Here is a 14,164-nt window from a genome sequence, read left to right as displayed (position 1 = left end):
AACCAAGGAAGAGACTTTGTCCTTGTCCTCCTGGGACTTGGGATCTGGAATTAGTCTACTCTTCACAGTGTAGGCCTGCTTTCCTGTAGGAAGCTTTCCCTGCTCCCCTTGGTCACTTTAGATCTGTCACTTATCATTCTGTAGTGTCAATATAGAACCTGGTTATTATCTGACTTTCCCTGTAGACTGCAAACTCTGAGAGGGCAGTGTCTTATCTTATTTACCATTGTTTCCTAGTTGTTTATTATTATACATGGCATATAGTAGGTGTTCAAGTAATATTTGTTGAATGGATGAATGAAATAACTTATCTTCTGTTGTGAACTGAATGTCCCCCTCAAACTCACTGAAACTTAAATTGTGTTCCCCTAAGTTCCAGGTATTGGAAACTTGGCCCCCACCTGTGACAGTGTTGAAAGTATGGGAAATCCTATTATGTTAATTGAAAGGTGGGGTCTTGAAGAGGTGATAAGATTGTAGGACCGTGCCATAGTGAATGGATTGATAATGGTGGTCAGGGGCATGGTTCTGAGGACTTTAAAAGGAGAGCATGTGAGAGTCTTTCTCTATGCTCTGTTCATTTTCTGCCATGGGAGACCCAGCATTGCTGTAAAGCCACCACCAATGAAGACCCTTTCCAGATGTGTTCCCTGGACTTTGGACTTCCCAGCCTCTGAAACTGTAAGCAATAAATTCTGTTTCCTTTATAAAGTACCCAGTTCCAAGTATTTTGTTGTAAGCAACAGAAGTGGACTAATACACCTTTTGTGAGCATTATTTTCTTTATTTACAAAATGAGATTGGCCTAGGGCCGGCCCGGTGGCGCACTGCTACAGTGCGCCGCTTGGGAAGTGCAGCGGCGCTCCCGCCGAGGGTTCGGATCCCACATACAGACCGGTTCCCGCTCACTGGCTGAGCGAGGTGCGGGGGCAACACCAAGGGTTGCGATCCCGTTGCCGGTCCCGGTCCGGTACGGGCGCGACACTGAGGGTTGCGATCCATTGAAAATGAGATTGGCCTAGGGCCGGCCCGGTGGCGCACTGCTACAGTGCGCCGCTTGGGAAGTGCAGCGGCGCTCCCGCCGAGGGTTCGGATCCCACATACAGACCGGTTCCCGCTCACTGGCTGAGCGAGGTGCGGGGGCAACACCAAGGGTTGCGATCCCGTTGCCGGTCCCGGTCCGGTACGGGCGCGACACTGAGGGTTGCGATCCATTGCTGGTCACAAAAAAAGAGACAAAAAGGAAAAAAAAAAATGAGATTGGCCTAGATCATCTTTCATTCATTTGACAATAGACAAAAATATTTATTAGCCATCTACTATGTGCCTTGTACTATTCTAAGCCCTAGGGATACAATATTGAATAAGACAAAATCCCTATCCTTATGGAGTTTCCTTTTGAGCTTAAGATAGATCTGTTTTTAGGATAGACCTTTTTCATCTAGAAAATTTTGGTTCTGTATTTTAAATTAAAAAAAAAAGATGTGGGAACAAGAAGGGAGTTTTCTTCTCTCATCATTTCTAGCAGAACAGACTGAAGAGTGGTAAATTTACTTTAGGGTAGGAGAACAGACTGTGAGACTGTGTTCCGCTCCAAGGGCCCAGTGAAAAGAGACATTCAAGTACAAAGCAGTGGGTGTATCAATGGAGAAGGAAACAAAGGTGTTCCTTGGGCCCACAGGGTGAGGATGTGAGAGAGGAAGTCCAGGGAGACGTCTTGAATGAAAAATGTCCCAGAGGAGTTGCATAGTCAAGAAGCTTAGAGCATCACAGCTTCTGATTTCATCCCCGCAGACCTCTTGAAACTGTTCTCTTCCCCATTCTGGAACCACCACCAGGGTCCTAGAGTTTGGGAGGAATGTTCATCACACTTCCTGATGCATAGGAAGTCAAGCGAGCGGGGCTCCTTACCCCTCAGAGGAAGAAGTGTCTCGTGGGCAACATAGGTTAAAGCTCTGCACGAGGGGCTACTTCTGTATATACAGTACATTTTAGATTAAGTAGATTTTTGTGAGCTGGCCTCAGTACCCAACCCATGGATAATATGTTTGTTAAGGTTGTGCGCAGCACATGCAACAGAAACTGAACTACAGTGGCTTACGTTAGTAAGGCTTCCATTTTTCCTACATAACGAGAAGTCGTGATAGAGATAGTTTAGGATAGAACCTCAGCAATGTTCTTGTCTTCTGTTCCATTACCATGATTGTCCTCATAGTCACAAGATGGTTGTTGAACTCCTGGACATCAAGAAGGCAGAAGGGTCAAAAGCCATGTTATGAGGCCTTATCTTTTTATTTGGAGAAGAATACCTCCCTGTAGACTTCCACTTATATCTGATGGGCTAACTGTGTTACACAGCCAGCCCTAGCTGCAGAGTCATCTGGGAATTTGAGTATTTTTGAGTGGTAATCAGCTTATGTTAGTAAGGATTAAGGGGCTTGTGTATTGAATAGGCAATTAGCAGTATCTGCCAGTAGGATTTTTTTAAAAAATATTTTTTTCCCTAATTCCAAACAAAAATTTATAAATAAATTTGTAGAATGTAACCTGTCTTTTAAGTGGGACCTACGTATGGCATTTAACCACCACTTACAACATAATTACTTGGGAAATATCATTTCGTGTCCCCGCTTGACAAATAATCCCTCAGTATAGTCCTAGTAGTGATAGGGAGAATTCTCCCCATTCCTTTATGTAATTGGTTGTTAACTAAAAGGAGTCAGAAGGCAAGTGAGTTTCCTGGACGTTGCATTCAGTGGAAATACTGTCGTCCTGGCAATATCAGTAGTGGCACAGGGACCTGGTCTCTAGTGATTTGGTAGGGGATGGCAAGAAGTGGAGGAAGGCGAGAATAAGAATGATATGCCATAAGTATAAATCATATTTTTGCACTCAGTGCTTACTGATTGATTTGTTTATATCTGGGGATAGGAAGCCCTGTGTTGACAACAACTGGTTACATTAATAGAAAAATATAATAACATAAAAATAGAATAATATGATTACATTAATAGAAAAAATCTGAAAAAAAAATAGAAAACTTATCTGATTACATATAATCTAGTAGAGACTTACACTGTTGCCTATTTCCTGTCACACTTTTAAAAATGAAATTCATCACATTGGCTTTTTTCCTTTCTTTTTGAAGGAAATATAATAAAGTTTACTGGATCGCTTATTTTAGGGTAAGTGTCAACTGTGAAATGTTAATTGGCTTCATTCTGCTACTACTGGGAATCTCAGTGGAAGTGGTTTATAGGTTGCATGGTGTAGTCAGAGGGTGTAGACTTTGGAATTAGATAGATGGATTTAATCACTGGTTCTACCACTTGAGTGTTATGTAGACCCTCCTGAGGAATGTGTTCTCTGGTGCCCAAGCGTGCAGTGGGCATTCTGCCTGCCTGGTGCCGTTGCTAGAGGAAAGCACCTGACATGTATGCAGCAGCATTCATTCGGCTAGCTCTGACACGCTCAAAACCACATCTTGTGTTAGGTTATAAATTGAGTGAAGAAGGTAAGATCTATACTATAGTAAGAATTATTTTTGAAAATCTCTTTCATGAAAGGAAATTGAGGCTGACTGAGAAAGCCAACAGATTGACTTCTTCCATCTCATGCTCCTTGAGAGGCACACACTTAATGAATGGGGTGACCTTCTTTCTGCAGATTGTTATTTTTCATTATTTCTTTTTCTTTTTTGGGGGGTGTGGGTATGTGTTAAATGTATGTCTAATACTATTCTACTATATTTGTTAATACTTTTTTTTACTAGGGTAAATATAAAATCAATGCTTAGATGCTAAAGTGATAAAGGAGAAATATTAGACATTTTATCTAAATATATCCATTTCTTCATGAGATTGTAATGTAAAGCAAGAAATATTTAGATTATTTTTCCCTTTGACTCATTTAGACAAAAGATAAATGTATACTCTTTTCTGTAATACAGTTTCTTTGGCTACATCACACATATTCAGGAATATAGTGAAAATTAATGACACTATTTTTACTAAAGAATTTTGTCTTTTACAGAAAATATGATAAAAGTACTGAATACATTTGCTACTTTTGGCTGCTCAGATAAATCCCTAAGATGGCAGAGGATTCTGTAAAGCCTTCTCTGTATTCCTCTGGTGCTGGCCAGTTCGGAGCCTGTCTCATTTGCTTGCTTTAGGGTAGAAATCAAAAGTTAGGAGAAGATGTAGGATAACTGGTATCGCTAACCTCTGAATCAAGACAGAAACAGAGTACAACCTTTGCATCTCTATTTAGGGACTGTGTAGGTCAATGTGATCAGGAAAAAAAACCTTCATTTTGGGGTACATAACAAACAACATTTAAAAATTGACTTTTAATTATAGCACATAAGAAAGGAGAAACTTGGGGCCGGCCCGGTGGCGCACTGCTACAGTACGCCGCTTGGGAGCGTGGCGGTGCTCCCGCCGAGGGTTCGGATCCCACATACAGACCGGTTCCCGCTCACTGGCTGAGCGAGGTGAGGGTGCAGCACCGAAGGTTGCGATCCCATTGCCGGTCCCGGTCCGGTACGGGCGCGACACTGAGGGTTGCGATCTGTTGCTGGACACGAAAAAAGACAAAAAGGAAAAAAAAAAAAGAAAGGAGAAACTTTCATATGCTGGTGATGGCATTAATCTTTTTGGAAAAACAGTTTGGCATTATCTAGTAAAGTTAAATAGTGTGTTTACTGTCAGAAAGAATGTAATTCTACTTCTAGATATGTACCCTAGAGGAACATAGCCACATGTGCACAAATATACATGTATAAGATGTGTAAAAGCCTTGTTTGTAATAGACTCAAACTAGAAATGTCCTAAATGCCCATCAGTAGTAGAATGGGTAAACAAGTTGTGGCATATCCATATGATGGATGAATCACATACCATATCAAATTGTAAATATAAGAACTACATTTACATGCAACAACATGGATGAATCATACAAACATAAGGCTGAGCAAAAGAATACATCATTGTGATTCCATTCATGTGAAGTTCAAAAAACAGGCAACACTAAGCTGTGTTGTTTAAGGATGCATATGTTAATGGTAAAACTGTAAAGTAAGGACATTATTGTAATAAAAATCAGAAATAATTACCTGTAGAGATGAGAGAACAGGGCAAGATCAGGGATGGACACACTGTGGGCTTCAGGGTTACTTTTAATATTCTGTGTGCCTGGATATGATTATGTAGCTATTTATTATTATTATTCATTAAACCAGAATGTTTGTATATACATATATACATATCTATAAATTTTATGTGCACATTATTATATATATATGTTATATATGTTTTACTGTATAAAAAAGAAAGAAATTCACTATGAAAAGCTTAATAATGAAGAATAGCTCTTATGTTACATGTAGATCATGTATTTATGATGAATTTTTTGTTTCTTTTTAAGAAGTTCTTTATTTCTTACATATGAAGTTCTGGCCCTGAAGAAATCTTTGACATTAGATACTCAAGTGGTAGAAAGAGAAAAGATGAAGTCATATATATATGTGAACACAGTTTCTTTAGATAAAAGAGAAAATCATGGTAAGTTTATTGTAAAGTAATCCCATCTTTGTGAAAAATGGAAGCTTGCTATTGAATTTAAAAATGAGACTATTTAAAACACAGTATTAATAAGATAGATTCAGCTAACTCCAAAAATCACTAAACCCTGTGAGAATCAAATTCCCGAAGAATTAATTGAAGACCAAATTTTGGACTTACATATTTAACCCAAGTTTGCAGCTCTCCTAAAACTAAGTGAAGTGAAGACTAGCTGGCTGTTTTAGTCTGACTCTGGAATTCCATACCACAGTAGGGGCTGTTAGTTTAGAGGCTGGCCTTCAGTTTGGCAAGTACAAAATACAAATTTGTCATTTAGCTCAGAGATATTTCTGCCCTAAGGGATTTATTCATACCAAACTAATGAGATGTATTCATAAATATGAATACCAACTTACTTTTTATTATCTGTCATAGAGGCTAGAAAACTTGTCTTTACTAGTTAGGACATTCCACTTCTCGCTATTTAGGTCACACAGAAGCCTTATTAGTAATGAGACGGTTGTTTTCGTGAACATGACATTTCAGAGCAGAGGAGTATATTTTCATCGAGATATAGGTAGCTTGGTGAGTCACCACACTTGACTTGTAGCTGCCAGTTCCTACATCATCAGCCAGGATGTGCCTCTTAGCACATTATGTTCCCTGAGTGGGGCAGGCTGTACTGCTCCCCTGTCTGTGAGCTGTGTATATCACCACTCTGTCCTGTTTGTGCTTATTATGTCACTTTCCTTTATTTCAATGTACTTTTACGGTGGTATATGTACAATTTCAAATTACATAGATAATTGTTGTAGCTTATAATTTACCTATGTAGTGAGGCTTCATCTCATTAGTAAGGTATCTCCAAATTTCAGTTTGATGTGGGCTATTTATAAAGGACATTTTTCTAAATATTGCTAATCCCATGTTGTATATGAAGATTTTCGTTAGCTTTAGTTAGTGTTTTTGTTTTGTTTTTTTACTTTTTTTCTGACTTGGAGAGCAATCTTATTTTGGAATCTAGAGCTCCATGTTCCCAAAATGGTTTTAGTTGCATTGATAGTGACAATAAAAAGACAAAGATACTATTTTATATTTTCTTTGTGAAAAAATTTGGAGTTTAATTTATACATTTCTCTTGGAAGTACAGGAGCATAGCATTAAGAGTACATACCTGGTTTTATTTAAGTTTGTGATCATTTTAGGGGTCACCTTCCAGGCAAGAAAAGAACTTCACAAAGCAGTAAGAAAAATATTGGCAGCGTCAGCCAAGATATTACAGAGTTCGTTTGCTGGTAAGACTCAAATATTTAATTTGGAATCCTTATCAGTAATATGAAAATCATCTGAATGACCAACCTAAGATTTTTTTTTTCATTTCTTATACTAATATTTTTATAGCTATGGGAAATTAATTGAGTAACATTATTCTCTTGGGCTGTATTTAATTTTAACGCTTAAAGCTTTGGACACTTTTCTTCCATCTTTGTGAATGTATTGTTCTTAGATAGTTGTAAATAAATACTGAGATTAAAGATACCTATGCTCTTGTTTAGTGTTTTAAAATTTCAAATTTGTTAGAAAATTACTCTCATGCTTTCTCATAATGAGAACATTGCATCAAAAAATGTAGATTTCACAGTCAGGCAAATCTACAATGTGGAACTCACTATGAAGGAGCTGACATGATCTCTTCAAAAGTTGACATCATGAAAAAAGGTGGGAAAACTTTCTAGAATTAAGAGACTAAGGAGATTTTATTGAATCCTGGTTTTAAAAGCAGCTTTAGAAATATTTTTGGAAAAATTGGGGATATTTGAATATGGAGTTAGACTGGATTTTAGATGATTCTGGGAGATTTTTGTTAGTGTTCTTGGAGGTGATAGTAGCATTGTGGTTATGTAAAACAACGCAGGCTTCTTCAGAGGTGCAGCTTGAACTATGAAAGTAAAATGACATTATGTCTGTAACTTCCTTTCAAATAGTATAGAAAAAAAATACACACACATGCATGTAGATGAAGCAAATATGGCAAAATAATAACAGTAATTGAATCTGGATGTGATAGAGATGGATGTTAATTCATAATTCTTTCAATTATTCCATATATTTGATCTTTTTTCAAAATAAAATGTTTAGGGAAGGAAAAGAAAAAAAATGATCACATATCGGGCCGGCCCGGTGGCGCACTGCTACAGTGCGCCGCTTGTGAGCACGGCGGCGCTCCTGCCGAGGGTTCGGATCCCACATACAGACCGGTTCCCGCTCACTGGCTGAGCGAGGTGCGGGTGCAGCACCGAGGTTTGCGATCCCAGTTGCCGGTCCCGGTCCGGTACGGGCGCGACACTGAGGGTTGCGATCCGTTGCCGGACACGAAAAAAGACAAAAAGGAAAAAAAAAATGATCACATATAAAGATATCATAGTATATAAAACAAAAGCACATACATAATGCTTTTATAATAAGTATAACAAAATAAAATGACAGAACTGAGAAAAACATATGAGTCATTATCAATACCAATACATGGATTTAATTCTCCAACTGTACATTTCAGATGTTTATACATTAAGAGATGTCAAATAAAAAAGTGAGGATAAAAATGTTGTCTGAACTGTTCACATTCTCTTGTTTTTGTTTTTTCTTTTTGAAAGACCCTTTTAGTACAGTTGATGTAGAAGACCATGAATGCGCTGTGTGGCTGCTGCTGAGGAAGAGCAAGTCGGCTGACAAGGCCGCGCGGCTGGAGGCTGTGCGGGAAATGTCACAGACCCATCACTGGCACGGTAATGAGCCCAGCTCAACATGAGGCACCCTGTCAGCTAGCTCTTGATTTCCAATATAAAAGGAATGAGATTAAGGAAGGAAAATAATTCAGGCAGTCTTAATATATATAAAAAATATTTATAAAAATTTAACAAGAAGCTCCAGTGGTAAAGTAAAAACCTGCTGGCCTGTAGCCAGTTGTGTTGGGTAAGAGCAGCCTCAAAATTGAGGTGTATATATATTTGTGTAACTTTCTAGCAGAACAGAGCTTTCTTTGATTACCTATTTCCTTGAGAGAAACTCTTGATTCTCATAGTTATCACCTAAGGTTGTGCTTGCATTTTCTTTTGGTTTCTATTTAATGAAATATGTTTAATTGTAGTTGTGTGCCATACCATATATTTACATTTGCTTTTACTTTGACAGTCTAGTTGGCTGTAATACTTATAATTAGTCAATGGTACTTGATTTGTGTGTGTGTGTGCATATCAGTTTTTAAGGAATATTTAAAATATCTAATTGTATTTAAAAATCAAGTTTTGCAGCAAAAGTACTTGAGTAAGAGCTCAAATCTGCTCTCATTATAGTGCGTGGACGAAACTATAATTTGTTAATAGAGTCACATTGTAAAAACGGGCAAGCAATAGAAAAGAATAAATTTCTCAAAGAAAAGTTAAGTCTCAGAGTAAGATCATACATGTTAATTTGTTGATTCGTTGCTGGCTACAATTATAATAACTTGCAATGTAAGTATAAGCTCAATTAATGTTAGCAGAGACTTAGAATAAAAATCTTTTAAAATCTGCTTTTCAGGGCTCCATTTGAGACTTACTGTCTCAGAAAAATCAGGGAAAGAGCCCTGGCATATAGACTTTGAAAGTTTCCCATGTTATCCTGAATTACTTACCCATGTTCTGAGCTGCCATTATTGAAAAGAATGTCTGCTTCAGTGGTTGGAATTTTGTTTTTGATACATAATAAATGGCATGTTTAAATCAAGTAGTGTCATCTGGAACCTCAGACTAAATATTCATGGACGTCCTGGAATACCAAAGCACCTTCTCTCACCAGACAGTAGACTTAAATGCAACCTCATGTGTTTTGAGTAGTGTTCAAAAAAGCTTTTGAATGCTGGAATTATTTTTAAAAGAAGGTAAATTGGTTCTGACTTACCACTTTTCACAGTTGAGCTCCATTTTTTCCCAAAACATCAGTTAGACTGTGGCCTGGTCCCCAGATATATGATTGTGAGATCAATTGTGGAAATGTTGTGTATCTAACTAACAGTTATTGTGAATGCAGCTGTAGTTGGGAGAAAGTATTTGGGAAATTTTGGATTACAAACTTGAAGAGCAGTTTAAAAATTAGTGTACTTTCAAGTAGTTTGTTCATTTAATCCTTGTGACAACTGTAAGCTAATTGGGTGTTAACAAAAAATATACTTTCACAATAGATTACCAGTATAGGATAATTGCTCAGGCCTGTGATCCAAGAACTCTTATTGGTTTGGCACGAAGCAAAGAGAGTGATCTTCGCTTTTTTCTCCCACCGCCTCCTTTGCCATCTTTAAAAGAAGTAAGTAAATAAAATAGAGAGTGAAAAATAGTTTAATATATCATCTTCACTTTGGTATCTAGAGACACTTTGGGTTGTTACAACTGAGTGGGGCTACTGCACCTAGACTAGAAAATTAAAGTCTTTTTTTTTTTTTGTGACCGGTAAGGGGATCGCAACCCTTGGTGTGGTGTCGCCCACACCGCGCTCAGCCAGTGAGCTCACTGGCCATTTCTATATAGGATCCGAACCCGCGGCGGGAGCGTTGCTGCACTCCCAGCGCCGCACTCTCCCGAGTGCACCACGGGCTCGGCCCAGAAAAACTCTTAAAACTTCTATGTTAGCAATCAGTTTTTAGAAAATTGGAAAATGAATATAATAGATTAATTATTAGAGGAAATGAGATAGTAATGAGTTCTGGATTTTAAAAAGCAGTAGCCTTAGTTAGAAAGGGTGTAATAATTCATTTTGAGTCAAGACATCAAGAAGCCTGTGAAATAAAAATTGAGTTACAATTTGTAATAGATGTTTCAGATTTAAGTAGCCGGCACGAAAGTATAGAATTCAGAATTAATCGATTATTTACCTGGCTGGGTGACTGTTTTCAAGGCCAAAAGCACTAATTATCTCTGCTAAAATATATGTGTATGTAAACATTTGGATTACAAACTTGAAGAGCAGTTTAAAAATTAGTGTGTAAATATATATATATACACACATATATATTTTGCTTTGATTCTTTGGGTATTTTTTGTTGTACTCAGTTGTCGAGTTTATTTATGAAGAATTTCCTTTCTTTTTATTTCAGGATTCTTCCATTGAAGAAGAGCTCAGACAGTTGCTGGTTTCTTTACCTCAGACAGAGCTAGATGAGTGTATCCAGTATTTTACGTCTTTGGCTCTTAGTGAAAGCAGTCAGAGTCTAGCTGCTCAGAAGGTTAGCTTATTTATTCATTCATTAAATATTTTTGAGTGCCCACTCTTTTCAAGATACTGTGCCAGGAGTTAGCACTTAGAACATTAGAATAGTCATTCACCCAGTAACTGAATAAGCATATTGACTGCTGGTTGTGTGCCATGCACTGGGCCAGGTGTAAGGAGTGACAGTGAGACAGGTAAACAAATAGTCACAGAGTGTGTAAGAGAGATACAGGTTACTTTAAGGGTCCTTAACTCTGTTTAATAGGTAATTTATGGCCTCACAGGTAATAGCTCTTAAATTGTATGTGAAAGAATGAATACATAGCAATTTGCAAGGCTGTAAATATCCCCTATACGATGCTGATGCCTGAATTGATATCTCTAACCCTGTATTCTCACTGAACCTCTAGATTTGAAAATTCAGCCTCCTACTTGATATCTCTGCTTGGGTGTGTGATAGGAATCCCAAACTTATCATCGTGTAGAACCCACCCTTGCTCTACTGAACTCTTCCTCCTTTACTCTTTTTCATCTTGGTAAATGGCATAGCATCCACTTAGTTGCTGAAGCTAAACACTGGGAGTTCTTCTTGATTCCTTTCTTGCATGTGCAGCTGATCAGCAGATCCTGCAGGCCATTCCTTCAAAGTATAGCGTGAGTCCGTTTGTCTCCCATCTTCACCGCGGCTACCTGCTCCTGGCCATCATCATCTCCTTTCTTAGTGTCTTGTTCTTTCAACTTGGCGTCTCTTCTTTCATTTTTTAAATAATTTTAGAGTCTCATTCAGATTCTTGTATTATTTCAATTTATTGGGGTATTAATTCCTGTTTGTGGTGGCGTTGACTCTCCATTATGGTTGATTCTTTCATTACAAGGGTTACGAATTTTTATGTGAGCTTATCTTTAGCTGAACTTGCTGTTTTCTGTGGCAGTCCTGAGCACTCTGGATTGCACATGTGTCCCTACAGAGTAATTTTTGTGTTGCTCCTGCTGGATACCCCAGGAGTTTCACTGTTACAGGACTAGATTGTTCAATTCATTTCTTAGTTTGGAATTTATATTGCACATAGGTAACATAAATTCATATACATCTGTAGATGGCATGGATTTGGACTGTGATTCCTCACAGAACACATTTTCTATACCCAAAGACCCAGGCAGGAACAGGCATTCATGGGCTGGTGGGCAGAGTTTTTCTAGACCCTCTTATAAAGAGGAGGCAACTTTTCCAGGGACCTGGCTTTACCTAGGGATCTCAGATCTAGCTCCCACAGACTGAGACACAAAACTGCTCTCCTGCACTGACTGAATGTTTACATCACGTTCCCAAGGGGCCCACAGGTATTTTGCATGCTCAGCCCTGTGCTTCCCACTTCTGTACTGTGTCCTCTCTTCAGTGCTGGCACCCAGGGGTTTCCCTTTATTTCTTCTTCTTTTTTTTTTTTTTTAGAACTTGGCTATTTTAAAAAATAGTCTTTATTGTATTTTATCAACTATTTCTGTATGTTTGTGGTGGCAGGTGTTCAGTAGAAGCCGAGTTTGCCCTCTTGCGGATACGGAAGGCCTCCCTCATCCTGTCTCCACCACCTCCTGGCTGGACCTCGCAGCATACTTTTCCCTTGTCTAGTTCTGTTTCTTCATGGCAGCCAGAGGGATCTTTTTAGAAACATCAGTTAGGGCTGGTTGGTTAGCTCACTTGGGAGAGTGTGGGACTTGTAACACCAACGTCATGGCTTCGGATCCCTGTACCAGCTGGCCGCCAAAGGTACAAAAAAAAAATCTGAAACTAAAAACATCAATGAGATCCAGTCACGTTCCTGCTTACAGCTCTCTGAAGGCTTCCCATCTCATGTGAAATCGAAGCCCATAGACAGGCCCTTGCTACCAGCCTGGCTGCCCCCCAGGATGGTAATGAGATTGGCAAAAAGGTGCCAGTGAGCACAGGTAGAGGATGTACAGTTTGTTTAGTAGCAAAGGATATAAGAACTGAAGGAGACCCTAAAACAGGTCAGGAGACCAGAGTATGCTAGGCTGTAGTACTGTTTCATCAGAGCTCTCAGCATGCTCGATAGGGACTCACAACTGCTGATGTCCCTGCTGCTCTGGAGTAAGGTGAACTTTGATGTTAAGAGTCATAATGAGATAGGTTTTCATGTTCTCTCCCTGCTTCCCCTCCTCATATTGTTTTAGCTGTGGGCCCACTCACTAGATCTAAATAACATACTTGAAACTATCCCAATACATACCAGAGGGCTTCTTCCAAGTGAACTAAAGGACAGTGTCCTAGGCATAGTATCCTAAACAGACTCCAGCTTCAGGCCTACCTGAAGCTTATTACTGAATTCCAGTATTCTCATGGTATCATCTCAGCAAGTATTTGTCTTTATAAAATTTCATATCTCTAAGAGAAATCAGAACAAATAATCATCACAATTACTGCAAGAATTATATATTCTACTCAATGAGGGGAAAGTAATTTATCAGTAAAACAAATTATAGTATACTATATTCTTTTACCAGTTGAATGATTTGTCTTTTTCTCATTTTCCCTTTTTTTTTTTCAGAAATTAGGGACACATCTCTAGTATATTTTATATAATTTTCCCTTTGGGGCCATGTTTTGGAATTAGTCTAGTGAATTACAGTTTTCTTTTTGATGCTCAGAATGCCATTGCCCAGCCAGTAGAGCCCTTACTTTACGCTGACCTCCTTGACTTCCTTACCCTTTTTAATTCCATCCCCAAGGTGGCTATGAAAGTACCTTTGTTTTCTGACAGTAAGATATTCCTGGCTCTTCTTGATTCTTCCTGCCCTACAATGTGAATCAACTGGCCATCATCATCTCCTTTCTTAGTGTCTTGTTCTTTCAACTTGGCGTCTCTTCTTTCATTTTTTACATAATTTTAGAGTCTGGTTCTTCTTAGTGGAAAGCAGATGAGAGTCCAAAACCCAGTCACCATGTGTGAATATGATTTTGTTCCACCTGAAAGTGGAGCAGGTAGACCCTGGACTCCCAGGCACCTAAATAACGGGGCAGAACAATGACCTTTTTCTTAAAAGGCCTTAAATTCATGATGGTATTTCCCATTTGACTAGTCTTCTTGTTTTTTAAATAACAGCCTAAAATAACAGTTTCTGATCAACCAGCTGTAGATCGGGGGTTCCCACAAGCCCCTCCTTGGGTTCAATTAATTTGCTAGGACGACTCACAGACCTCAGGGAGACCCTTTACTCTTACCCATCTGTAATAAAGGATATGACAGGGGATCCAGATGAACAGCCAGATAGAAGAGATGCAGAGGGCAAGGTATGTGGTAAGGAACGTGAAGTTTCCATGCTCTGTCCGGGTGCACCACTCT

General features: G+C 38.8%; 1 protein-coding gene across 5 annotated transcripts in view; it reads left to right on the top strand.

Annotated features, from left to right (window-relative positions):
- Positions 1-14,164, top strand: part of SERAC1 (serine active site containing 1) — a 59,970-nt gene that overhangs the window by 12,966 nt on the left and 32,840 nt on the right. For 2 of the 5 annotated variants that reach the window (XM_008587019.1, XM_008587017.1), the window contains exons 3-8: positions 3,149-3,185; positions 5,428-5,564; positions 6,770-6,859; positions 8,219-8,350; positions 9,784-9,905; positions 10,693-10,821. In XM_008587019.1, coding sequence (XP_008585241.1) covers positions 3,149-3,185; positions 5,428-5,564; positions 6,770-6,859; positions 8,219-8,350; positions 9,784-9,905; positions 10,693-10,821 — 647 coding nt within the window. Of the gene's footprint in view, positions 1-652; positions 682-3,148; positions 3,186-5,427; positions 5,565-6,769; positions 6,860-8,218; positions 8,351-9,783; positions 9,906-10,692; positions 10,822-14,164 lie in introns of those variants that run through there. The other 3 variants (XM_008587021.1, XM_008587018.1, XM_008587020.1) reach the window with 3 other exon arrangements.

Source organism: Galeopterus variegatus, unplaced genomic scaffold (assembly GCF_000696425.1).
Source record: "Galeopterus variegatus unplaced genomic scaffold, G_variegatus-3.0.2 Scaffold4218, whole genome shotgun sequence".
Lineage (NCBI taxonomy): Eukaryota > Metazoa > Chordata > Mammalia > Dermoptera > Cynocephalidae > Galeopterus > Galeopterus variegatus.
Note: the sequence above shows the minus strand (reverse complement) of the source record. Positions and strands in the feature narration are given on the sequence as shown.